Below are 26,492 nucleotides of genomic sequence, written 5' to 3'. Positions count from 1 at the left end.
ACATTGTGCTAATAGTACATAAAACATAAAAACATTGTGCTAATAGTACATAAAAACATTGTGCTAATAGTACATAAAAACATTGTGCTAATTAGTACATAAAAACATTGTGCTAATAGTACATAAAAACATTGTGCTAATAGTACATAAAAACATTGTGCTAATAGTACATAAAAACATTGTGCTAATAGTACATAAAACATTGTGCTAATAGTACATAAAAACATTGTGCTAATAGTACATACAAACATTGTGCTAATAGTACATACAAACATTGTGCTAATAGTACATACAAACATTGTGCTAATAGTACACAAAAACATTGCGCTAATTTGTACATAAAAACATTGTGCTAATAGTACATACAAACATTGTGCTAATAGTACACAAAAACATTGTGCTAATTTGTACATATAGTACATAATGATTGAGAGACTGGGTTGTGCTGCAGCAGACTCAGCACCCCCCTACTTATCTCGTCTCTGACTAAAGCAGTTCTTAATCACAATACAATGTACCTCATATAATTGGCCAATAGAGGGGGCCATGTAGACAGTACATGTTCAGTCAGTGATCTAACATCAAGCCAGTCCTCAAGTCTTCTCAGGACTTGTTTGGGGTTTGTAATATTCAACATTTTCAGAGATATAACACGGCTACATGCATAAAATACTAATCAGGAGCTATTTATTCTCAATCACGCTGGCACATTGATGACCGTACACAGCCTGTTGGTCATCTGAAAACCTGTTGTAAAGAACATTTAACAGAATATCTCATGATTTGGGACTCAGGACCTTAACATTTGTCATCTTTATTTACTGTCAATAAAGATCTTCATCTTTTTTGTTTTTTCCATGTATGTTTTGAGGTTGGACTTTAGCGTGTAGTGCGTCACCTCGTTAGTCAGCACAGTCATCACCTTCAGTCGGCACTCCCTATCTGATCTTCCCTGATTTTGTTTATGCTAAACTTTTTGGTTTGCTTCCTGTCTTTAAGTTTGGTGTGGGTTTTTCTGATGTTTGGCCTCTTCTAGGGTGAATCTAGTGGGCTCTCACAGTGGGTGTCTGTTAGGTTCCAGTTGTTGTTGCTAGGCAAAGTTCAGTGGACATCCCCCATGAGTGTCTTTCAGAACCCCTCCTAAAACCCCACCTGTTTAGTTTTGGTTGATGGTCAGTGACTCTGTGTTAGTCCTCCCCTTCCGTTGGAGTCACATTATTTGTTTTTCTTGCTGGGGAACATAACAACATCAAAAACCTTTTATGGGGAACGTAACAACATCAAAAACCTTTTATGGGGAACGTAACAACATCAAAAACCTTTTATGGGGAACGTAACAACATCAAAAACCTTTTATGGGGAACGTAACAACATCAAAAACCTTTTATGGGGAACGTAACAACATCAAAAACCTTTTATGGGGAACGTAACAACATCAAAAACCTTTTATGGGGAACGTAACAACATCAAAAACCTTTTATGGGGAACGTAACAACATCAAAAACCTTTTATGGGGAACGTAACAACATCAAAAACCTTTTATGGGGAACGTAACAACATCAAAAACCTTTTATGGGGAACGTAACAACATCAAAAACCTTTTATGGGGAACGTAACAACATCAAAAACCTTTTATGGGGAACGTAACAACATCAAAAACCTTTTATGGGGAACGTAACAACATCAAAAACCTTTTATGGGGAACGTAACAACATCAAAAACCTTTTATGGGGAACGTAACAACATCAAAAACCTTTTATGGGGAACGTAACAACATCAAAAACCTTTTATGGGGAACGTAACAACATCAAAAACCTTTTATGGGGAACGTAACAACATCAAAAACCTTTTATGGGGAACGTAACAACATCAAAAACCTTTTATGGGGAACGTAACAACATCAAAAACCTTTTATGGGGAACGTAACAACATCAAAAACCTTTTATGGGGAACGTAACAACATCAAAACCTTTTATGGGGAACGTAACAACATCAAAAACCTTTTATGGGGAACGTAACAACATCAAAAACATTTTATGGGGAACGAACAACATCAAAAACCTTTATGGGGAACGTAACAACATCAAAAACCTTTTATGGGGAACGTAACAACATCAAAAACCTTTTATGGGGAACAGCCTAAAACATCAAAAACCTTTTATGGGGGAACGTAACAACATCAAAAACCTTTTATGGGGAACGTAACAACATCAAAAACCTTTTATGGGGAACGTAACAACATCAAAAACCTTTTATGGGGAACGTAACAACATCAAAAACCTTTTATGGGGAACTTTTAACAACATCAAAAACCTTTTATGGGGAACGTAACAACATCAAAAACCTTTATGGGGAACAATAACAACATCAAAAACCTTTTATGGGGAACGAACAACATCAAAAACCTTTTATGGGGAACGTAACAACATCAAAAACCTTTTATGGGGAACGTAACAACATCAAAAACCTTTTATGGGGAACGTAACAACATCAAAAACCTTTTATGGGGAACGTAACAACATCAAAAACCTTTTATGGGGAACGTAACAACATCAAAAACCTTTTATGGGGAACGTAACATCAAAAACCTTTTATGCTACTGAATGCAAGAAACAAAAGTTTAGAACATTTAAAGGTGGTTTTCACAGACCCAGATTAAGCCTAAATCTGGACTAAGAATCACTTTCAATAAATATTTCCCATTGACCCTGTTATTCAGTCCAGGAGTAGGTTTAATCTGGGTCAGACAATCCAGCCCTAAAAGTAAAAATGGCCTAATACATTGACAGAATATTTGGTAACAGTTTACATGAAAATAGTCAATGTAGAGCTAATGAACGGAAAGTAGCCTGATACATAAACCCTTTATACTTAAAGTAACTGTCACAGTTTTCCTCCTCTTCATCTGAAGAGAGGCGAGAAGGATCGGAGGACCAATACGCGGCGTGGTAAGTGTCCATGGTTCTTTTAACAAGAAAATCTCAACATGAACACAACTACAAAACAAGAAACGTGAAAACCCGAAACAGTCCCGTGTGGCACAAACACTGACACAGAAAACAATCACCCACAAAATACCCAAAGAATATGGCTGCCAAATATGGTTCCCGTAACTTCCAACATCAAAACCTTTTATGCTACTGAATGCAAGAAACAAAAGTTTAGAACATTTAAAGGTGCTTAACAGACCCAGATTAACCCTAAATCTGGACTAAGAATCACTTTCAATAAATATTTCCCATTGACCCTGTTATTCAGTCCAGGAGTAGGTTTAATCTGGGTCAGACAATCCAGCCCTAAAAGTAAAAATGGCCTAATACATTGACAGAATATTTGGTAACAGTTTACATGAAAATAGTCAATGTAGAGCTAATGAACGGAAAGTAGCCTGATACAGAGCGAGAGAAACCCTTTATACTTAAAGTAACTGTCACAGTTTTCCTCCTCTTCATCTGGAGTTAGGCGAGAAGGATCGGAGGACCAATGTCCACAACCCAGTGGTAAGTGTCCATGGTTCTTTTAACAAGAAAATCTCAACATGAACACAACTACAAAACAAGAAACGTGAAAACCCGAAACAGTCAAAAGTTTGGCACAAACACTGACACAGAAAACAATCACCCAAAACAAAATACCCAATGGAATCATGGTAACCAAAAAGTGTTTCAAAATATATTTTCAGAGACTTCAAATAACCACCTGGCTCTGATTGAGAACCACTCCAGGCAACCATAGACTTACCTAGACAACTAAACTGAACACAACCTCATTCATCTAATAAATCCCTAGACAAGACGAAACACAATAAATCACCCATGTCACACCCTGGCCTAACCAAAATAATAAAGAAAACACAGATAACTAAGGCCAGGATGTGACAGTAACCTAAAAGTAAATTATTCAAATACTTCTGTTTGCACACAATTATACCTACGGAGGAGCGGCTTCTATGAAGAAACTTTGAATGTCTTTGAACTTCAGAGAGTTTAACGTTGGACCAGAGATAGCTATCTAACAAGCTTGTGTGTGCATAGCGGCACCAGAATTAAAATAAAACAAGCCTTGCCTTTTTGTAGTTAAGAAATCCTATGTGAAGCGTAATAACTATAGTATCCTTAACTAGCATCGAAAAAGTCAAACCATTCTTCTCAAATAAAAACTCTCTTCCTAATTTCTGAATCACATTTGTAACCTGGGGGCTACCTGGGGGCTACAGTAGACTATGCTTCGGAGGGGAGGGGCTACAACTATGCTTCGGAAGGGAGGGGCTACAGCTATGCTTCGGAGGGGAGGGGCTACAGTAGACTATGCTTTGGATGGGAGGGGCTACAGTAGACTACGCTTTGGATGGGAGGGGCTACAGCTATGCTTCGGAGGGGAGGGGCTACAGCTATGCTTCGGAAGGGAGGGGCTACAGCTATGCTTCGGAGGGGAGGGGCTACAGTAGCTTTGGATGGGAGGGGCTACAGCTATGCTTCGGAGGGGAGGGGCTACAGCTATGCTTCGGGGGGGAGGGGCTACAGCTATGCTTCGGAAGGGAGGGGCTACAGTGGTCCTTCTGTAGCTCAGTTGGTAGAGCATGGCGCTTGTAACGCCAGGGTAGTGGGTTCGATTCCCGGGACCACCCATACGTAGAATGTATGCACACATGACTGTAAGTCGCTTTGGATAAAAGCGTCTGCTAAATGGCATATATTATTATTATATTATTATATTATATTATTACAGCTATTCTTCGGAGGGGAGGGGCTACAGAAACACTTTGGAGGGGAGGAGCTACAGTAGACTATGCTTTGGATGGGAGGGGCTACAGAAACACTTCGGAGGGGCAGGTAGCCTACATTACATGCACACACACTGGCAAGGATGTCCAGCTGGCAGGCATAGTGAGGGCTTTGCATAGGCGTTTTTGTGGGTCTGGAAAAAAATGACCGGAACATAAAATAACATTAATAGCCTTTTCCTGGTGGCCTAATGGGTGAAATGTAATAACTTCATAATTAATACACATTTTTTTTTACGGCCTAAAAACCGGTGTTTCTATGTCAAACGGTTTTATTATATTTCAGTTTTCTGTGATGTATGTAAAGTGCAATATTGGGATGCAAACTCAAAATGTAAAACATTTCAACTCTGTATCTGACATGGTACAGGCGTCTTCTTTTTATTAAGGCCCTAACCATGTGTGTGAGGTGTATACTTTTGTTTCCAAGTACATTTGTTTAAGACTACCCAGAAACACTCTGCGTGACCCTCATTTAGCCCACTGCAGTAAAAAGTTAACCGGTTCCCATGCTTTTAAAATAACAGTTCTGTTCAAGAAAACACTTCCATTCCATGTTCTGATTCTGTTCCCTGAACCTGTTCCAACCCCTTGTGTTAAAGCAGTTTATGCCACTATTAACACAGCCATGTCTATACTGTAATGCCTTTTTAATGATGCCCGTTGTCCTGCTTTGTGGATAGTCTGTCTATCAGTCGCTAACCGAAAGCATTCTCAAATCAACCACAGTAAGAGTACTTATACTTTATTTTTAGTAATGCAAAAATAGCCATGGTCAGCAGTAGCAATTTTCTTTACATTTTGGTTTGACATCGCAATAAAAACTTCTTATTCTTATGTAGAACTACACAATGAAGTCGTTAGTCAAAATCCCATCAGAGTAAAACAGATTCTTTGATTTCAGTATTCATACGTCCACTCTGAGTAAGTCATTTGGCAAAAAAAAGAAAAAAAAAGAAGCATGGTCACATGAAATTGCAGTCCAGGCCAATATCACTAAGAGTATGCACATAGCCTTGTGCACTGTACCGTAGTTTTACTGTTAATACACAGCATACCCTTTAGTCCTTAAAGGGGTCTGTACCTTTAGTTACATTGTATGACGATCACATGAAATGTCTGACCTGAAAGCAACCGCTTCCCCTAGCCCCCGACCCTTCTGGTCTAAGCAGTACGGTCACGGCTCCACCTAGCCTTCCCCTAACCCCCTACCCTTCAGGTCTAAGCAGTACGGTCACGGCTCCACCTAGCCTTCCCCTAGCCCCCGACCCTTCTGGTCTAAGCAGTACGGTCATGGCTCCACATAGCCTTCCCCTAACCCCCTACCCTTCTGGTCTAAGCAGTACGGTCACGGCTCCACCTAGCCTTCCCCTAGCCCCCTACCCTTCAGGTCTAAGCAGTACGGTCACGGCTCCACCTAGCCTTCCCCTAGCCCCCTACCCTTCAGGTCTAAGCAGTACGGTCACGGCTCCACCTAGCCTTCCCCTAGCCCCCTACCCTTCAGGTCTAAGCAGTACGGTCACGGCTCCACCTAGCCTTCCCCTAGCCCCCTACCCTTCAGGTCTAAGCAGTACGGTCACGGCTCCACCTAGCCCCCACCCTTCAGGTCTAGCCGGTCACGGCTCCACCTAGCCTTCCCCTAACCCCCTACCCTTCAGGTCTAAGCAGTACGGTCACGGCTCCACCTAGCCTTCCCCTAGCCCCCTACCCTTCAGGTCTAAGCAGTACGGTCATGGCTCCACCTAGCCTTCCCCTAACCCCCTACCCTTCTGGTCTAAGCAGTACTCCACCTAGCCTTCCCCTAGCCCCCTACCCTTCAGGTCTAAGCAGTACGGTCACGGCTCCACCTAGCCTTCCCCTAGCCCCCTACCCTTCAGGTCTAAGCAGTACGGTCACGGCTCCACCTAGCCTTCCCCTAGCCCCCTACCCTTCAGGTCTAAGCAGTACGGTCACGGCTCCACCTAGCCTTCCTCTAGCCCCCTATACATTCACCTCTGCTAGCTTGTGCAAGTTTTCGGGCACCATAGCATGTACTGTAGCATGTATGCTATTGCTTATACTATGGAGAGAGCCCGCTATTTGCATAACATTCAGAGATTTAACATGACCACATTTGCATAATGTACACATGACATTTTACACTATAAGCTCAACATGAGAGTAAATCAAACTCAACGATTTACATGAATAGACAGCTCAGGACAAAACACAATACAATGGCAGTATGTGGCTGTGGCTTCATAATCCCTGTGTCTGAATCTCAAATGGCACCCTATTCCTTTCACAGTGCACTACGTTTGAGTACCAGAGCCCTATGCACTGTAGCTAAGGGGAATAGGGTCCCACATGAAACCCAGGGGCCTAACACAGCAGCCAGAGAGCCACACAGAGCCTGGGGTCAGAGTCGCGTGGGGCGCCATGGGGACAGAGGTAGTAGTGGCACTGGGCCTTGAGTCTGTGTTTCAGAGGCCTGTTCTGTGTTTCAGAGCCCTGTTCTGTGTTTCAGAGCCCTGTTCTGTTTTTCAGAGGCCTGTTCTGTGTTCCAGAGGCCTGTTCTGTGTTCCAGAGCCCTGTTCTGTGTTCCAGAGGCCTGTTCTGTGTTCCAGAGCCCTGTTCTGTATTCCAGAGCCCCCTGTTCTGTATTCTCGAACCGTGTTCTGTGTTCCAGAGCCCTGTTCTGTGTTTCAGAGGCCTGTTCTGTGTTTCAGAGCCCTGTTCTGTTTTTCAGAGGCCTGTTCTGTGTTCCAGAGGCCTGTTCTGTGTTCCAGAGCCCTGTTCTGTGTTCCAGAGGCCTGTTCTGTGTTCCAGAGCCCTGTTCTGTATTCCAGAGCCCTGTTCTGTGTTTCAGAGCCCTGTTCTGTATTCTCGAACCGTGTTCTGTGTTCCAGAGCCCTGTTCTGTGTTTCAGAGCCCTGTTCTGTGTTTCAGAGCCCTGTTCTGTGTTTCAGAGCCCTGTTCTGTGTTTCAGAGCCCTGTTCTGTGTTTCAGAGGCCTGTTCTGTGTTCCAGAGCCACATTCTGTGTTTCAGAGCCCTGTTCTGTATTCCAGAGTCATGTTCTGTGTTTCAGAGCCCCGTTCTGTATTTTCGGAGCCCTGTTCTGTGTTCCGGAGCCCTGTTCTGTGTTCCAGAGTCCTGTTCTGTGTTTCAGAGCCCTGTTCTGTATTCTAGAACCATGTTCTGTGTTCCAGAACCCTGTTCTGTGTTCCAGAGCCCTGTTCTGTGTTTCAGAGCCCTGTTCTGTATTCTAGAACCCTGTTCTGTGTTCCAGAACCCTGTTCTCTGTTTCAGAGCCCTGTTCCGTGTTTTGTAGCCCTGTTCTGTGTTCCGGAGCCCTGTTCTGTGTTTCAGAGCCCTGTTCTGTGTTCCAGAGCCCTGTTCTGTGTTCCAGAGTCCTGTTCTGTGTTACAGAGTCCTGTTCTGTGGTCCAGAGCCCTGTTCTGTGTTTCAGAGCCCTGTTCTGTATTCTAGAACCCTGTTCTGTGTTTCAGAGCCCTGTTCTGTGTTCCAGAGCCCTGTTCTGTGTTTCAGAGCCCTGTTCTCTGTTACAGAGCCCTGTTCTGTGTTCTAGAACCCTGTTCTGTGTTTCAGACAGGTCATTCAGAGAGGTCATGATACAGATCAGGAAATATACTCCAAGACAAATGAATAATTTCCTTGGAATACACGGACAGCTAAACTACCAATGGTGTGATTCCAGCTCCATTCACTGGAAGCTCAGTGTTTGACTCTGTGTGAGTGAGTAGCAATATAGTCCTCCTCTACTAAATCCTCAAGAATTTAGACATTAATGACATCAGTGGCTAATCCCTCTCCATCCCATTCTGGGTTCCAATTTCCAGGTTCCTCCAGGGTCCTGTGGGTCCCAGGCTCCTGTCCTCACTGCCCAGGGACGTAAGGCCAGCTAATGGAGCTCCCAGAGAGTTGCATGTCCCTGATGAGGGTCTCGATGGGCGTCTTGCCCACCAGGCGCATAAAGAACAGCTGGGAGATGAGGTTGGCGGGCACGGCCCTGAGGGCAGGCAGGCGGAGGAGCAGACGGCCGAAGCGCTGTGGTTGACCCGGGTACTGCATCCTCTCGTACTCCATCAGAGCCACCTGGGCCTTCTCCTGCAGAGACTCTACGTGGATGGGGTCTGTCAGACCACACGCATCTGAAGAGGACAACAGAGGACACACAGACAGACGTAAGCATGGATTTAAAGTCAATCAGAAGTTCAGAAATGGTTAGTGCTACAATGGAGAACACAGGCAAGAGCTACAGTGGAGGAGAAAATTATGTCTCACACAGCCTGAGATCAATGAGACATGCTGACTGAAAGAGCAGATGTACTATTGCAGAGTTGTAGGTCCATATTTCTCATTTGGACAGAGATATAATGCTTTAAAAGGCTGTTCATATGAGAAATGCTGACCTACAGACTGACTTTAGAATCTGCATGACTCATTTAGTCTAGATTGAAATACTAGTGGGAGTAAAAATGAACACTCATTCCAAAGTTATGAGCCTGGGCTTGTATCCCACTTCCTCCCATATTCTCTCTTTCTAATCTGAGAGCAGGGAAGAGTTACAGTGACCTCAGAAAGTATTCACACCCCTTGACCTTTTCAAAAATGTGTTGTTGTCACGTCCTGTACCTTTTTTATGACTCTATTTTAGTTTGGTCAGGGCGTGAGTTTGGGTGGGCATTCTATATTTTTGTTCTATGTTTTGTATTTCTGTGTTTGGCCTGGTATGGTTCCCAATCAGAGGCAGCTGTCAATCGTTGTCTCTGATTGAGAACGATACTTAGGTGTTTGTGGGTAGTTATTTTCTGTTTAGTGTGTTTTGCACCTGACGGAGCTGTTTCGGTGGTTTCATTTTTTGTTCTCTTGTTGTTTTTGTATTTAAGTGTTCTGTTCTATTAAATATCATGAACACTTACCACGCTGCATATTGTTCCGATCTCTCCTCGTCAGAGGAGGATGAATGCCGTTACAGTTGTTACAAAGTGGGATTAAAATTGATTTAATTGTCATTTCTTACTAAAAATACTAAAATACTAATATATATTGATGAGATAAGTATTCAACCCCCTGCGTCAATACATGTTAGAATCACCTTTGGAAGAGATTACAGCTGTGAGGGTTTCTGGGTAAGTCTTTAAGAGCTGTGAGATTTTCAAGCAGATTAAAGTCAAAACTGTAACTCAACTTCAATGTCTTCTTCACTGTCTTCTTGGTAAGCAGATTTGGCCTTATTGTCCTGCTAAAAGGTGAATTAATCTCCCAGTGTCTGTATAGGGGTTTTGGTTTGGGCCTTAGAGAGACGACCAACCAGTACACTGACCTGGAGACAGGAGAGTGGTGGCCTTAGAGAGACGACCAACCAATACACTGACCTGGAGACAAGAGGGCGATGGCCTTGAGGCAGCTGTACTCTGCCGAGTCCACCTGAAGTCGGGTCAGCTTGTCCACCTGGTCCTGGAACACCCTCACCTGGTCCATGAAGGACACCACCCTCTCTGCTGACATGGGCGAGGAGTGGAAGCCGGCGGCGGCCAGCAGTGGGGCCATGTGTAGAGGCAGGGCGGACTGGGCTGCGTTCAGGATGAACAGCTCGCTCCAGCTCAGTCTCAGCAGAGCCACCTGCTCAGAGACGGGCAGCTCAGGGAAGTAGGGGATGTTTCTGGCCCACTCGATGGTGCTGAAAAGGAGGCGTGCCGCCAGCTCACAGATGTTGTCGATGCCCATGACGGATCCTCCTCCAGCACCTTGCATCTGCTGCTGCTGGCCATACTGGGGACCATAGCGGCTGCTGGGGTACGGTTCAGCACGGAGCAGCTGGGAGATGAGCTCAGACACAGGCTGGCCGTTGAAGAATTCGCCCCCTACTGGCCCGGCCCCAGTACCACCACCTCCGCCGACCAAAGAAGTGGGACTGATGCCTGAGTGGGATGGAGGGATACGTCCACGCTGGACTGCTGGAGGGAAGAGAGAGAGGGAGGAGAGGGGAAGAGGGGGAGAGAAAGGGCTTTGTAGAGGTTATAGAGGCTGATGTAAAATAGGGGACTTTTTAAACTTTTTTTTTTATTTGGGAAGGGATGTTAAACTTTTTCTTTTGAGTTGGGAAGGGTTGTTAAATTTTTCTTTTGAATTGGGAAGGGTAGTGTGTTTTTTTATTGTGCACAGAGGAGCATGGTGTTTTTTTCCCTGGTTTACATTGACACTTCTGCAGGTTTTACTAAATAATTACCAGGTTTTACTAAATCATTACCAGGTTTTACTAAATCATTACAGGTTTTACTAAATCATTACAGGTTTTACTAAATCATTACCAGGTTTCAGTAAATCATTACAGGTTTTACTAAATCATTACCAGGTTTTACTAAATCATTACAGGTTTTACTAAATCATTACCAGGTTTTACTAAATCATTACCAGGTTTTACTAAATCATTACCAGGTTTTACTAAATCATTACAAGTTTCACTAAATCATTACAGGTTTCACTAAATCATTACAGGTTTCACTAAATCATTACCAGGTTTTACTAAATCATTAATCATTACCAGGTTTTACTAAATCATTAATCATTACCAGGTTTTACTAAATCATTACCAGGTTTTACTAAATAATTAATCATTACCAGGTTTTACTAAATCATTAATCATTACCAGGTTTCACTAAATCATTACCAGGTTTCACTAAATCATTACCAGGTTTTACTAAATCATTACCAGGTTTCACTAAATCATTACCAGGTTTTACTAAATCATTACCAGGTTTTACTAAATCATTACCAGGTTTTACTAAATCATTACCAGGTTTTACTAAATCATTACCAGGTTTTACTAAATCATTACAGGTTTTACTAAATCATTACAGGTTTTACTAAATCATTACAGGTTTTACTATAACATCTCTTCCACCCTAGACACATTTTCTCATCTGCTTGCATGAGTCTCCCCTATATTAAGGTGTTTTGGTGCTTCCAAAACGTTTACTAGATCACAGGTAAGTATAGTCTAGTCTAACAGTCTAACCTGTCCTCTATCCACCATTCATAGTGACAATAGTGATAGGTGGATTGTTTGCCCAGATCTATAATATGCTAACTAGCATCAAACCACACATACAATCATTCAAAGCTGCACCAATGTTTTATGTAAGCGGAGAGGCCAGGTACGTCATTGAGCATGAAAGAACAATGAAGACATGAGACACTCAGCTCAAAACGCTTCCTTAATATAATAATAATAATAATAATATATGCCATTTAGCTGACGCTTTTATAGCCAAAGCGACTTACAGTCATGTGTGCATACATTCTACGTATGCGGGTGGCCGGGAATCGAACCCACTACCCTGGCATTACAAGCGCCATGCTCTACCAACTGAGCCACAGAAGGACCTTCATGATCATGTTTAGGGACAATTCACATATCCTCCCTAGACTAGCCTTGCAACAAATAACTGCATGATGGTTTTCAAGTGAGAACAACATTCCACTCTAGGCTGTAAACTGCATTGAAAATGTAATTTGAATAATGGAGCGAAAGCCCTATAATTTGAATATTTCATTCCATTAATTTAATTTGGATCAGTTCTGGGTCTAGAGAGACATAATGAGATGCGCTGTCATAATGTTCCCAGGAAAGTCATGCTCACTCTGCCTCCAATATAGCCAAAATATTTGTCCTTTCACTTTCAAAATTTATTTCCTTTTAGGTGTGGCATAAACACAACCAGTCTCAATGTTTTAATCTGATTAGGCTATTTAAAAATGATCCTGTAGGAATCGTCCAAAATAAAATTCCAGCATCCAAAACTGTTCAGATTGTGGTGTTGAAAACGCAAACTATGAAGTTGAAGCTCCTCCAAGTCGGTATGCTTTGCTTATTGGTTGTGGTGCATTGGTGGAAAAATTGTTGCATATATTTTCTATAAATATAGTATCAACATTTTGAAAATCGGATTTCCACCTTAGGATTTTCTTGCAAGACGAAAGATATGCTGACAGAGCTGTAGATGCCTAGCCCAAGGGTTTCCCAAACTGGGTCCTTGGGGCCCCCTCGTGCACGTTTAGTTTTCTTCTGCCCTAACACTACACAGCTGATTCAAATAATAAACGAATCATCAAGCTTTGATCATTTAAATCCGCTGTGTAGTTTTAGGGCAAAAACCAACATGTGCACCACTTGGGGTCCCCAGGACACAGTTTGGGAAATGCTGACCCAGCTGATTATTGTCTGCAGCTCTGATCGTAGTGGGTGTGGCAGGTAGCCTAGTGGTTAGAGCGTTGGAACAGTAACCGAAAGGTTGCAAGATTGAATCCCGAGCTGACAAGGTAAAAATCTGTCATTCTGAACAAGGCAGTTAACCCACTGTTCCTAGGCCGTCATTGAAAATAAGAATCTGTTCTTAACTGACTTGCCGAGTTAAATAAAGATACATGTAGTGTCTAATGAAACATGCAAGGAGAGTTAGCTTGTTCATGGTGGTCGGCGGACCCTCAACCTCCTGGCCCGCAGCCTGCGGGGCGCATGCTGAAGTGTCGAAGTTGATATCCACATTTATAAACACAGGGTAGCTACAGTTACACTATATATATACAAAAGTACAGTATGTAGACACTCCTTCAAATGAGTGAATTGGCTATTTCAGGAGTGATGAGTCACGTTTCACCGTCTGATGGACAAATCTGGGTTTGGCGGATGCCAGGTAAACGCTACCTGCCCAAATACATAGTGGCAACTGTAAAGTTTGGTGGAGGAGGAATAATGGTCTGGGGCCTGTTTTTCATGGTTCGGGTTAGGCCCTGACCTCAACCCCATCGAACACCTTTGGGATGAATTGGAACGCCGACTGCGAGCCAGGCCTAATTGCCCAACATCAGTGCCCGACCTCACTAATGCTCTTGTGGCTGAATGCAAGTCCCCACAGCAATGTTCCAACAGCTAGTGGAAAGCATTCCCAGAAGAGTGAAGGCTGTTATAGCAGGAAAGGGGGGGACCAACTCCCTATTAATGCCCATGATTTTGGAATAAGATGTTCGACGAGCAGGTGTCCACATACTTTTGGTCATGTAGTGTATTTGTGGCCGTAAACACTATTGTGAGGGAGGGTGTCCAATTTTTTTTTCAGTACAAGGGGAGGGTCATGTCAAAATATGTTTTACGTTGGGGAGGGGTGGGGAAGTCTTTTTTTTTAATGACACCTCAAGTTGGACCCACCAACTGGCGAAGGTGATCCAAGCGGTTCCAGGTAATGTGGAAACACTGTGGCCAGGCTTCGTCAGTGCTGTCGTTGGGTGACTCTGACCCCTGAATGAATATCCCTGCTGAATATAGCTCTGGGCTGGTGTCAGCTCAAAGCAGAATACAGGCTGGGTTATTCAACCTTCACACTGCCTGGGAAATGCCTCTGGCACCTAGCCCTGAATGATACGCACTACGTAGTGGTACTTAGAGTCTAGGGGTCAAGAGTGTGTTGGTTAGAGGATAGAGCTAAACTGGTTTACAAATACTATGCCACATGAAATAAGTATAAAACATGTTAGCGTTTATATGAAACCGTGAGACAGTTTTCCTCACCCATTAACACCTTAAAATAGCGTCGGGGCTTTTAAAATTGAGCTTGATGTAGTTTACAGTGTAAATATGCAAATATTTTGGCCACATGACAAGAGTTGTGAAATGTCGGCTCTGTTTATAACGGCAGGGGCAAACTATCTTGATGCAGTCAGTTAGGATTTATGGAACATTTGGCTTGGCCTCTGCTTTAGGCATGGTCTGACTGGCGGAGATGTTGTGCAATAGGTAAGATGGGATAGTTAGTTACCTTCTTTGCGCATGCCAACACGGAAGCATTTCTTCAGCCGGCAGTATTGGCACTGGTTGCGGTGATGCTGGTCTATCTGGCATTCTCGATTCGACCTGCACAACAGAGCATTAAACATAGAACTTAGAACGTGTTATCATAACGAACTTAGAACGTGTTATCATAACAAATGTAGACCATAGAACGTGTTATCATAACGAATTTAGACCATAGAACGTGTTATCATAACGAATTTAGAACATAGAACGTGTTATCATAATGAATTTAGAACATAGAACGTGTTATCATAACGAATTTAGAACATAGAACGTGTTATCATAACAAATTTAGACCATAGAACGTGGTATCATAACGAATTTAGAACATAGAACGTGGTATCATAACGAATTTAGAACATAGAACGTGTTATCATAACAAATTTAGACCATAGAACGTGGTATCATAACGAATTTAGAACATAGAACGTGTTATCATAACAAATTTAGACCATAGAACGTGGTATCATAACGAATTTAGAACATAGAACGTGTTATCATAACAAATTTAGAACATAGAACGTGTTATCATAACAAATTTAGACCATAGAACGTGGTATCATAACGAATTTAGAACATAGAACGTGTTATCATAACAAATTTAGACCATAGAACGTGGTATCATAACGAATTTAGAACATAGAACGTGTTATCATAACAAATTTAGACCATAGAACGTGGTATCATAACGAATTTAGAACATAGAACGTGTTATCATAACAAATTTAGACCATAGAACGTGGTATCATAACGAATTTAGAACATAGAACGTGTTATCATAACGAATTTAGAACATAGAACGTGTTATCATAACGAATTTAGAACATAGAACGTGTTATCATTCTCTCTACAATTTCTCTCTCTCTCTCTCTCTCTCTCTCTCTCTCTCTCTCTCTCTCTCTCTCTCTCTCTCTCTCTCTCTCTCTCTCTCTCTCTCTCTCTCTCTCTCTCTCTCTCTCTCTCTCTCTCTCTCTCTCTCTCTCTCTCTCTCTCTCTCTCTCTCTCTCTCTCTCTCTCTCTCTCTCTCTCTCTCTCTCTCTCTCTCTCTCTCTCTCTCTCTCTCTCTCTCTCTCTCTCTCTCTCTCTCTCTCTCTCTCTCTCTCTCTCTCTCTCTCTCTCTCTCTCTCTCTCTCTCTCTCTCTCTCTCTCTCTCTCTCTCTCTCTCTCTCTCTCTCTCTCTCTCTCTCTCTCTCTCTCTCTGTATAGCTGTGTAGGCCAGTATAGCTGTATTCAACTGGGCATACACTGGTTGGATCAATATTGTTTCCACATCATTTCAATGAAATTACTCCATGAGGGAGGCAAAAGGGTGCTTAGCCCGCTCAGTTGAAACTTGTGCCTCCTCCGTTTTAGTTGTATGTCGCTCTATAAAAATTACTAAAAAGTTCAAATGATTTGAGTGATAGGTTGGCACAAAATCTGTATCTCCACTGCGCTGTGTCAACACAATGGACACGGTGTGTGTAGGGGACTATGGAAAGCAACTGGGGCAGGTAGGTATGATTCCTTTGGGTTTCCACAAAAAGCGGGGGGGAAACCCCTCTCATCTGTGGTAGGCTATGTGAATAACGAGGTATGACTCTGCCTGTAATATTATGATTTTGATTTATAACTGCGGGGGTCAAGTTTACTGTTGAAGCTGCTTCTCTCAACTCTGCCTCACGCCCCACCACTCCAGAGTTTAGTTAGCTTCTTAGTTAGCTGTAAAATACGTTAGTGTTATTAGCCTTAGCCTATCTAGCTAGCTCGAACCAGCTAAACTGCCACAATGGATATCAGAAATTGGCTTTGCCAAAGTACCCAAACAAAGCCAAAAGGAGAACGTCCAACCATCGAGGCCGCTGCCAAGCCTAGCAGCGCTAATGCTGCCGAGCTCCAGCTAGCTCTGCCTGCATAGCCTGATCTTACAAGAAGTTGCAGGACGTCAAGGACACTGCACATCTTCTGAAAAAAAGTATGAAACAATCTAGCTGGTTGGTTTTTGATCAAAATCTTGCTTTTAGCGTGTATGATAGACCGCAGGGAGATTTCACGCCATTGAACCTGTAACTTCTTGGTTAATAGCATTTGAACGTTTATGTTTATTGTGTTATAGCGTGATATAAGCAGAATTCAATAGAATTCAAATGCAACTACCTAAATGACGCTCCTGGGCAGTAGCTACACATCGTTATGTTTCATCATAGTGCTAGAGGCGTCACTACAGACCCGGGTTCCATCCCAGGATGTGTCGCGACCGGGAGACCCATGAGGCGGTGTACAATTGGCCCAGTATCATCCAGGTTAGGGGAGGGTTTGGCTGGCTGGGATGTCCTTGTCCCATTGTGCTCTAGCGACTCCTTGTGGCGGGCCAGGCGCAGTGCACGCTGACTTGTGTTGTACAGCTGGCTTCCGGGTTAAGCTGGCAGGTGCGGTTAGGCGAGTCATGTTTTGGGGGACTTGCCTCTCCAGAGCCCGTTAGGGAGTTGCAGAGATGAGACAAGATCGTAATTGGGGAGAAAAAGGGAGTAAAATAAAAAAAATATTCATTCTACTATGGTATTCTTGGTACACTATTTGTTTTCATGGTTGTAAATGGAACTGTGTGCCATATCCCAACATGTTGCTGAAGCCTATAGGCCTATTTACTTGGCAAGACCGCTGTGTATGGCTGCATCTCACTGTAGTAGGCTGGAGGCTGTAGACTGCATCTCACTGTAGTAGGCTGGAGGCTGTAGACTGCATCTCACTGTAGTAGGATGTCATAAGGTGAAAGCACCAATTTGTAAGTCGCTCTGGATAAGAGCGTCTGCTAAATGACTTAAATGTAAATGTAAATGTAGGCTGGAGGCTGCATCTCACTGTAGTAGACTGTAGACTGCATCTCACTGTAGTAGACTGCATCTCACTGTAGTAGGCTGCATCTCACTGTAGTAGACTGTAGGCTTTATTTCACTGTAGTAGACTGTAGGCTTTATCTCACTGTAGTAGGCTGTAGACTGCATCTCACTGTAGTAGACTGTAGGCTTTATCTCACTGTAGTAGGCTTTATCTCACTGTAGTAGACTGTAGGCTTTATCTCACTGTAGTAGGCTTTATCTCACTGTAGTGGCTTTATCTCACTGTAGTAGGCTTTATCTCACTGTAGTAGACTGTAGGCTTTATCTCACTGTAGTAGGCTTTATCTCACTGTAGTGGCTTTATCTCACTGTAGTAGACTGTAGGCTTTATCTCACTTTAGTAGGCTTTATCTCACTGTAGTGGCTTTATCTCACTGTAGTAGGCTTTATCTCACTGTAGTGGCTTTATCTCACTGTAGCAGGCTTTATCTCACTGTAGTAGACTGTAGGCTTTATATCACTGTAGTAGACTGCATCTCACTGTAGTAGGCTGCATCTCACTGTAGTAGACTGTAGGCTTTATTTCACTGTAGTAGACTGTAGGCTTTATCTCACTGTAGTAGACTGTAGGCTTTATCTCACTGTAGTAGACTGCATCTCACTGTAGTAGGCTTTATCTCACTGTAGTAGACTGTAGGCTTTATCTCACTGTAGTAGACTGCATCTCACTGTAGTAGGCTTTATCTCACTGTAGTAGACTGTCGGCTTTATCTCACTGTAGTAGGCTTTATCTCACTGTTGTAGACTGCATCTCACTGTAGTAGACTGTAGGCTTTATCTCACTGTAGTAGACTGTAGGCTTTATCTCACTGTAGTAGGCTTTATCTCAATGTAGTGGCTTTATCTCACTGTAGTAGACTGCATCTCACTGTAGTAGACTGTAGGCTGTGTTCTGGTTATTTTGATCTCCATTCACCTTTTGTTTACTGAGTTGGACTACTGTTATTGTAACTAGCCTAAATACAGATTGTCACTATCGATCTGATATTTACTTTACTTACTACTTGGTACCACTGGTTTGTTCCATTCGCTTTCATTCGTTGGCATTTGCAGTTGTGTCGGCATTGTTAGCCAAACTGTTTGAATGCTTGAATAACAAGGTTACTACTTTCAGCATTTAGTTAGCATTATTTAGTTAGCAATATTAGGTAGCATTATTAAGTTAGCATTATTTAGTTAGCATTGTTTAGTTAGCATTATTTAGTTAGCATTGTTTAGTTAGCATTGTTTAGTTAGCATTGTTTAGTTAGCATTATTTAGTTAGCATTGTTTAGTTAGCATTATTTAGTTAGCATTGTTTAGTTAGCATTGTTTAGTTAGCATTATTTAGGTAAGACAGCTGTGTGTATGGCTGCATTCACATATGCTGTTTGTAATAGGTGAATTATAGCCGATATTCATTGGCAAAACGGCCTTGCTTTTTGCCGTGTAAAACCATTGTACCATTGTGCTGAAACAGTGCAGTGGAGATGGGCTGGAGGTTTCGCGCCAACCTGTATCCTCAAAAGTCTCTTGGTTTACTGTCATATAGCGTGATATAAGCAGAATTCAATATCATTCCAACGCAAGAACCTAAATAAATGGTGCCCCCTCGCCGATTTCAACTGCCCGATTTCAACATTGTGTAAACACTGGAAACAGAATAAACATAGAGTAAACATTGTGTAAACACTGTAAACATGGCCTAAACACTGTAAACAGAGAAAACATAGAGTAAACATAGCGTAAACACTGTAAACATAGAGTAAACACTCTAAACACTGTAAACATAGAGTAAACACTGTAAACATAGAGTAAACATAGTGTAAACATAGAGTAAACATATTGTAAACAGAGTAAACATAGTGAAAACACTGTGAACATTGTGTAAACACTGTAAACATAGCATAAACACTGGAAACAGAGAAAACAAAGTGTAAACACTGGAAACATAGAGCAAACACTGTCAACATAGAGCAAACACTGTCAACATAGAGCAAACACTGTCAACATAGTATCCACACTGTCAACATAGTGTAAACACTGTCAACATAGTGTCAACACTGTCAACATAGTGTCAACACTGTCAACATAGTGTAAACACTGTCAACATAGTGTCAACACTGTCAACATAGTGTCAACACTGTCAACATAGTGTCAACACTGTCAACACAGTGTCAACACTGTCAACACTGTCAACATAGTGTAAACAATGTCAACATAGTGTCAACATAGTGTCAACATAGTGTCAACACCGTCAACATAGTATCCACACTGTCAACATAGTGTAAACACTGTCAACATAGTGTCAACACTGTCAACATAGTGTCAACACTGTCAACATAGTGTCAACACTGTCAACACAGTGTCAACACTGTCAACACTGTCAACATAGTGTAAACAATGTCAACATAGTGTCAACAGTGTCAACATAGTGTCAACACCGTCAACATAGTGTCAACACTGTCAACATAGTGTCAACACTGTCAACATAGTGTCAACACTGTCAACACTGTCAACATAGTGTCAACATAGTGTCAACACTGTCAACATAGTGTCAACATAGTGTCAACACTGTCAACACAGTGTCAACACTGTCAACACTGTCAACATAGTGTAAACAATGTCAACATAGTGTCAACATAGTGTCAACATAGTGTCAACACCGTCAACATAGTGTCAACACTGTCAACATAGTGTCAACACTGTCAACACTGTCAACATAGTGTAAACAATGTCAACATAGTGTCAACATAGTGTCAACATAGTGTCAACACCGTCAACATAGTGTCAACACCGTCAACATAGTGTCAACACTGTCAACATAGTGTCAACACTGTCAACATAGTGTCAACACTGTCAACACTGTCAACATAGTGTCAACATAGTGTCAACACCGTCAACATAGTGTCAACACTGTCAACATAGTGTCAACACTGTCAACATAGTGTCAACATAGTGTCAACACTGTCAACACAGTGTCAACACTGTCAACATAGTGTCAACACTGTCAACATAGTGTCAACACTGTCAACACTGTCAACATAGTGTAAACAATGTCAACATAGTGTCAACACTGTCAACATAGTGTCAACACTGTCAACATAGTGTCAACACTGTCAACACTGTCAACATAGTGTCAACATAGTGTCAACACTGTCAACATAGTGTAAACACTGTCAACATAGTGTCAACACTGTCAACATAGTGTAAACATAGTGTCAACATAGTGTCACATCTCTAACCAACGACCAGCCGGCTTGGGTAGCAACCCTAGATTTGTGTCGGGACTATATCTTGTGGAAGGATGAAATAGTATGAATAAATCCTAAAAATATATATATTTTTTATCATTATTTGAATATGTTGGTAACCCGTTGTATAAAGGTGATAATGCCCTCATAGCTGGGGGTTTGGAGGATATATTGATACGGTTTGCAGCACCCGTGCCAATATGTCCTCCAAAACACCGGCTTCAAGGGCATTTTCACTTAAATGAACACCATGAACAAAATATGAATTTTTGAGATCCAAGTACACAGTAACTTTTGACATTAACTTGCTTGTTTCTTGTACTTTTTCTAAACATTATGTTTTATATTATTATGTTATTGTTTTGCACGTGAACATATTTTCTTGTGATTATACAGAGTGGCTGCACCTACCTGCAGAGACGCCAGGAAAACGTGTGGCGAGACAGAATTTGCACCAGTACTTTTCAATCTGACCACACCACTTTCAAAGCAGCAGCACTTTTCAGCGCATTTTCACAGTTCTACATGTACCTGCCATGTCACAGTCTACCATTGAAACAATTGAAGACTAAAATGCAGAAAAATTGTGGCACTAGGCACCATTTAAAAAAATATATGAGCATGGCCTTACTTGTATTTGTATTTATCATGGATCCCCATTAGTTCCTGTCAAGGCAGCAGCTACTCTCCTGGGGTTTATTATGGATCCCCATTAGTTCCTGCCAAGGCAGCAGCTACTCTTCCTGGGGTTTATTATGGATCCCCATTAGTTCCTGCCAAGGCAGCAGCTACGCTTCCTGGGGTTTATTATGGATCCCCATTAGTTCCTGCCAAGGCAGCAGCTACTCTTCCTGGGGTTCAGCAACATTAAAATAGTTATACAACTTTAAAAACATTACAACACATTCATAATATATTTCACAACACACTGTGTGCCCTCAGGCCCCTACTCCAATAACACATTCTACTGTTTGCATCAGTTACCAGATGTGGGATAGAGTTCCATGTAGTCATAGTCTGTTCTGGACTTTGAAGAGACCTCTGGGGACATGTCTTGTAGGGTATGCATGGGTGTCCGAGCTGTGTGCTAGTCGTTTAAACAGACAGCTCAGTGCTTTCAACATGTCAATACCTCTCACAAATACAAGTAGTGATGAAGTCAATCTCTCCTCCACTTTGAGCCAGGAGAGATTGACATGCATATTATTAATGTTTGCTCTCTGTGTACATCCAAGGGCCAGCCGTGCAGCCCTGTTCTGAGCCAATTGCAATTTTCGTAAGTCCCTCTTTGTAGCACCTGACCACACGACTGAACAGTAGTCCAGGTGCGACAAAACTAGAGTCTGTAAGACCTGCCTTGTTGATAGTGCTGTTAAGAAGGTAGAGTAGCTCTTTATTACGAACAGACTTCTCCCCATCTTACTACTTTTGTATCAATATGTTTTGACCATGACAGTTTACAATCCAGGGTTACTCCAAGCAGTTTAGTCACCTCAACTTGCTCAATTTCCACATGATTTATTACAAGATTTAGTTGAGGTTTAGGGTTTAGTGAATAATTTGTCTTAAATACAATGCTTTTAGTTTTGGAAATATTTAGGACTAACTTATTCCTTGCCACCCATTCGGAAACTAACTGCAGCTCTTTGTTAAGTGTTTCAGTCATTTCAGTTGCTGTAGTAGCTGATGTGTTTAGTGTTGAGTTATCCGCATACACAGACACACTGGATTTACTCAAAGCCAGTGGCATGTCGTTAGTAAACACTGAAGAATGTAAGGGGCCTAGACAGATGCCTTGTGGAATTCCTGATTCTACCTGGATTCTGTTGGAGAGGCCTCCATTAAAGAACACCTTCTGTGTTCTGTTAGACAGATAACTATTTTTCCACAATATAGCAGGGGATGTAAAGCCATAATACATAGGTTTTTCCAGCAGCAGACTACGATTGATAATGTCTAAAGCGGCACTGAAGTCTAACAAAACAGTTCCAACAATCTTTTTATCATAAATTTCTCTCAGCCAATCATCAGTCATTTGTGTAAGTGCTGTGCTTGTTGAATGTCCTTATCTATAAGCATGCTGAAAGTCTGTTGTCAATTTGTTTACTGTAAATTAGCATTGGTATCTGGTCAAACACTATTTCTTCCAAAACTTTACTACGGGTTGGTAACAGGCTTATTGGTCGGCTATTTGAGTCAGTAAAGAAGGCTTTACTACTCTAAGGTATCGGAATTACTTCTGCTTCCCTCCAGGCCTGAGGGCACACACTTTCTAGTATGCTTAAATTGAAGATATGGCAAATAGGAGAGGCAATATCGTCCTCTATTATCCTCAGTAATCTTCCATCCAAGTTGTCAGATCCTGTTGGCTTGTCATTGTTGATAGACAACAATATTTTTTTTCACCTCTTCCGGACTCACTTTACGGAATTCAAACGTACAATTTTTGTCTATTAAAAATTTGGTCATATATACTTGGATGTGTCACACAAGCTCATAGATCGGACCCGCCGAGTGCTGAAGCGTAAGAGTTGTCTGTTTCTCGGATACAACATGTTCCAAACTGCCTCTGGAAGCAACGTCAACACATTGAACTGTTCGTCGGGAGCTTCATGAAATGGGTTTCCATGGCCAAGCAGCCGCACACAAGCCTAAGATCACCATGCGCAATGCCAAGCGTCAGCTGGAGTGGTGTAAAGCTCGCCGCCACTGGACTCTGGAGCAGTGGAAATCCGTTCTCTGGAGTGATGAGTCATTCTTTACAATCTGGCAGTCCGACGGACGAATCTGGGTTTGGCGGATGCCAGGAGAATGCTACCTGACCAAATGCACAGTGCCAATTGTTAAATTTGGTGGAGGAAGAATAATGGTCTGGGGCTGTTTTCATGGTTCGGCCTATGACCCTTAGTTCCAGTGAAGGGAAGTCTTAACGCTACAGCATACAATGACATTCTAGACAATTCTATGCTTCCAACTTTGCCCTTTCCTGTTTCAGCATGATAATGCCCCCATGCACAAAGCAAGATCCATACAGAAATGTTTTGTCGAGATCGGTGTGCAAGAACTTGACTGGCCTGCACAGAACCCTGACCTCAACCCCATCGAACACCTGTGGGATGAATTGGAACGCCGACTGCGAGCCAGGCCTAATCGCCCAACGCCAGTACCCGACCTCACTAATGCTCTTGTGGCTGAATGGAAGCAAGTTCTCGCAGCAAAGTTCCAACATCTAGTGGAAAGCCTTCCCAGAAGAGTGGAGGCTGTTATAGCAGCAAAGGGGCGGGGGGGGACCAACTCCATAATAATGTCCATGATTTTGGAATGAAATGTTTCACGAGCAGGTGTCCACATACTTTTGGTCATGTAGTGTATCTCTCTCTCTCTCTCTCTGCTACTTCTCCTTTATTTGTAAATAAATGTTTTTGTTCAAAGCTGTTCAACTATTGTTTTTCTCTCTCTTTGAGCCATTTACTCACCACATTTTATACAATGCAGTGCTAGCTAGCTGTAGCTTATGCTTTCAGTATTAGATTCATTTTCTGATGCTCTGATTGGATGGACAACATATATGCCATTTAGCAGACGCTTTTATCCAAAGCGACTTACAGTCATGTGTGCATACATTCTACGTATGGGTGGTCCCGGGAATCGAACCCACTACCCTGGCGTTACAAGCGCCATGCTCTACCAACTGTGCTACAGAAGGACCACATGTCAGTTCATGCTGCAAGATTTCTGATAGGTTGGAGGACGTCCTCTGGAAAATGTCATAATTACTCAATAAGTCTATGGTAGGGGGTGAGAACCATGAGCCTCCTAGGTTTTGTATTGAAGTCAATGTGCCCAGAGGAGGATGGAAAATTGCTGTTCTCTGGCTACATCATTGATACTTCAAAGTACTACTTAAGTCGTTTTTTGGGGTATCTGTCCTCTACTTTACTATTTATTTTTTGGAAAACTTTTACTTTTACTTCACTACATTCCTAAAGAACAGAATGTACTTTTTACTCCATACATTTTCCCTGACACCCATAAGTACTCTTTACATTTGGAATGTTAAGCAGGACAGGAAAATGGTCCAATTCACACACTTATCAAGAGAACACGTGGTTATCCCTACTGCCTCTGATATGGCGGACTCACTAAACACAAATGCTTCATTTGTAAATGATGTCTGAGTGTGTCCCTGGCTATCCATACATTTTAAAAACAATAAAATGGTGCCATCAGTAAGTGATTTATACTTTTACTTTTAATACTTAAGTATATTTTTGCAATTTATTTACTTTTGATATTGAAGTATACTTAGAACCAAATACGTTTAGACTTTTACTCAAGTAGTATTTTACTTGATTAATTCAACTTTAGCTGGAGTCACTTTCTTTAAGGTATCTATACTTTTACTCAAGTATCACAATTGGGTACTTTTTCCACCCATGGTGCTGCCCTACAGAATGCTGTTGAGACTACTGTAGACCTTCATTGAAAAACAGTGTATTTTAATCAGTTATTTGGTGACGTGAATATATTTAGTATAGTTGTATCTAAAAAGGAAACCTTTTTTTTTACGTTTCATTATTTTTATTATATTGAAATTCACTGAGTAGCATGGTCCACCTCTTCCTTCTCTGACGAGCAGCCACTGCTGAGCAATATGATTGGCTATTCATTCAAGCACCACTTCGCTCTTGCGTATCACAATTTCTCGAGCACTGAGCAATACGCTACGTAAATTGATAGCTACGTTTATAGCTACGTTTACACAGCAAAGGTGAGCTGTCCTTAGCAAAAAGAAGTGCCCGTCAATCTACTCGCCGAATTTATTTCATTTAGGCAAAGTGATTTACAAAAGTAAACATTCAATAGTGAACATACCAACAATGTGGAGGCTACTGTTGAAAGCAAAATAAAAATCACTGTAGCGTTGATCTTGACAAGCCTACTGTTGACAGGTCAGTATCTCTTTTGGTACGCCATTGTCTTAAAGGGGCAGCATCCTATTTTAAAATGTAAAACAAAACAAAAAACGTCTCAAAAAGACATACTTTAGAAACAAACATGAATGTGATTAATTAATACCATGACATTCTAAAGATGTAGAATAATGACTTGCATTGCTAAATTATATGAATCAGCGTTTTAATCACAATGTAGCCTATTAATATCTGAATATAGAGAGGACGCATGCCAATCTATAGGCTCTGCATGACCCCAATCCGTTTAAAAAATACACCATGTACCCACCAGTAGAAATTCTGTTCGGGCTAGCAGATTTTTATCCAGATGGCCCGGTTGGGTTAAGTTTGAACATAGCCTACGAATAGGACCCTGAGTTTTACACAAAAAGGTCATGAGATCAAGAAAAACTCCAGGCCCCAGAAAAGACGTGCACAAATTTAGCCACAGCACTTTTGATCCAGTGGTGCCACCTCTGCCTACCTGCAGGAGTAGTTGAGGTTCCTTCTGATGCTCCTCTTGAAGAAGCTCTTGCAGCCCTCGCAGGTGAACACCCCATAGTGTTTCCCACTGGACTTGTCCCCACACACCACGCAGTCCACCACGCACGCCTTGTCTTCGTCTCCCACCTCCACATCGCTCCCGGCCTGGGGCGAGCCCTCCTCATCTCCACGCAGGTAAGCCTTCTCCCCACCCAGTCCGTTGGTCTCCCGGTTAGGATTGCCCCATCCCCCGCTCACCATGGCCATATCTGAGCTAAACGGCCGACACACACACTCTCTCTTAC

General features: G+C 42.1%; 1 protein-coding gene and 1 long non-coding RNA gene across 24 annotated transcripts in view; both read right to left on the bottom strand.

Moving 5' to 3' along the window:
- Positions 1–681: 681 nt before the first annotated feature.
- LOC127907919 (uncharacterized) lies at positions 682–3,103 on the bottom strand. Of its 2 annotated transcripts, XR_008065546.1 has the most exons (4): positions 2,406–3,103; positions 2,188–2,280; positions 2,092–2,122; positions 682–1,939 (listed from the first exon to the last, which is right to left on the bottom strand). It is a non-coding gene; the product is annotated as an uncharacterized LOC127907919 (long non-coding RNA). The 2 variants fall into 2 exon arrangements; XR_008065542.1 differs by lacking the exon at positions 2,092–2,122 and having other exon boundaries at positions 686–1,939.
- A 2,409-nt stretch (positions 3,104–5,512) lies between these two features.
- The window catches only part of nr2f6b (nuclear receptor subfamily 2, group F, member 6b), a 23,808-nt gene continuing 2,828 nt past the window's right edge, over positions 5,513–26,492 (bottom strand). Inside the window, exons 1-7 of one of the 22 annotated variants that reach the window (XM_052464489.1) lie at positions 26,189–26,492; positions 14,603–14,697; positions 10,163–10,744; positions 6,574–8,935; positions 6,412–6,525; positions 6,144–6,200; positions 5,513–6,029 (exon numbers count right to left, since the gene is read on the bottom strand). The exon at positions 26,189–26,492 is cut by the window's right edge and continues 2,824 nt beyond it. In XM_052464489.1, the coding sequence (XP_052320449.1) occupies positions 8,661–8,935; positions 10,163–10,744; positions 14,603–14,697; positions 26,189–26,454 (1,218 nt within the window). In that variant the 5' untranslated portion in view covers positions 26,455–26,492 and the 3' untranslated portion in view covers positions 5,513–6,029; positions 6,144–6,200; positions 6,412–6,525; positions 6,574–8,660. Of the gene's footprint in view, positions 6,372–6,411; positions 8,936–10,162; positions 10,745–14,602; positions 14,698–21,380; positions 25,747–26,188 lie in introns of those variants that run through there. The other 21 variants (XM_052464404.1, XM_052464416.1, XM_052464429.1 and 18 more) reach the window with 21 other exon arrangements.

This window comes from Oncorhynchus keta, chromosome 1, assembly GCF_023373465.1.
Source record: "Oncorhynchus keta strain PuntledgeMale-10-30-2019 chromosome 1, Oket_V2, whole genome shotgun sequence".
Lineage (NCBI taxonomy): Eukaryota > Metazoa > Chordata > Actinopteri > Salmoniformes > Salmonidae > Oncorhynchus > Oncorhynchus keta.
Note: the sequence above shows the minus strand (reverse complement) of the source record. Positions and strands in the feature narration are given on the sequence as shown.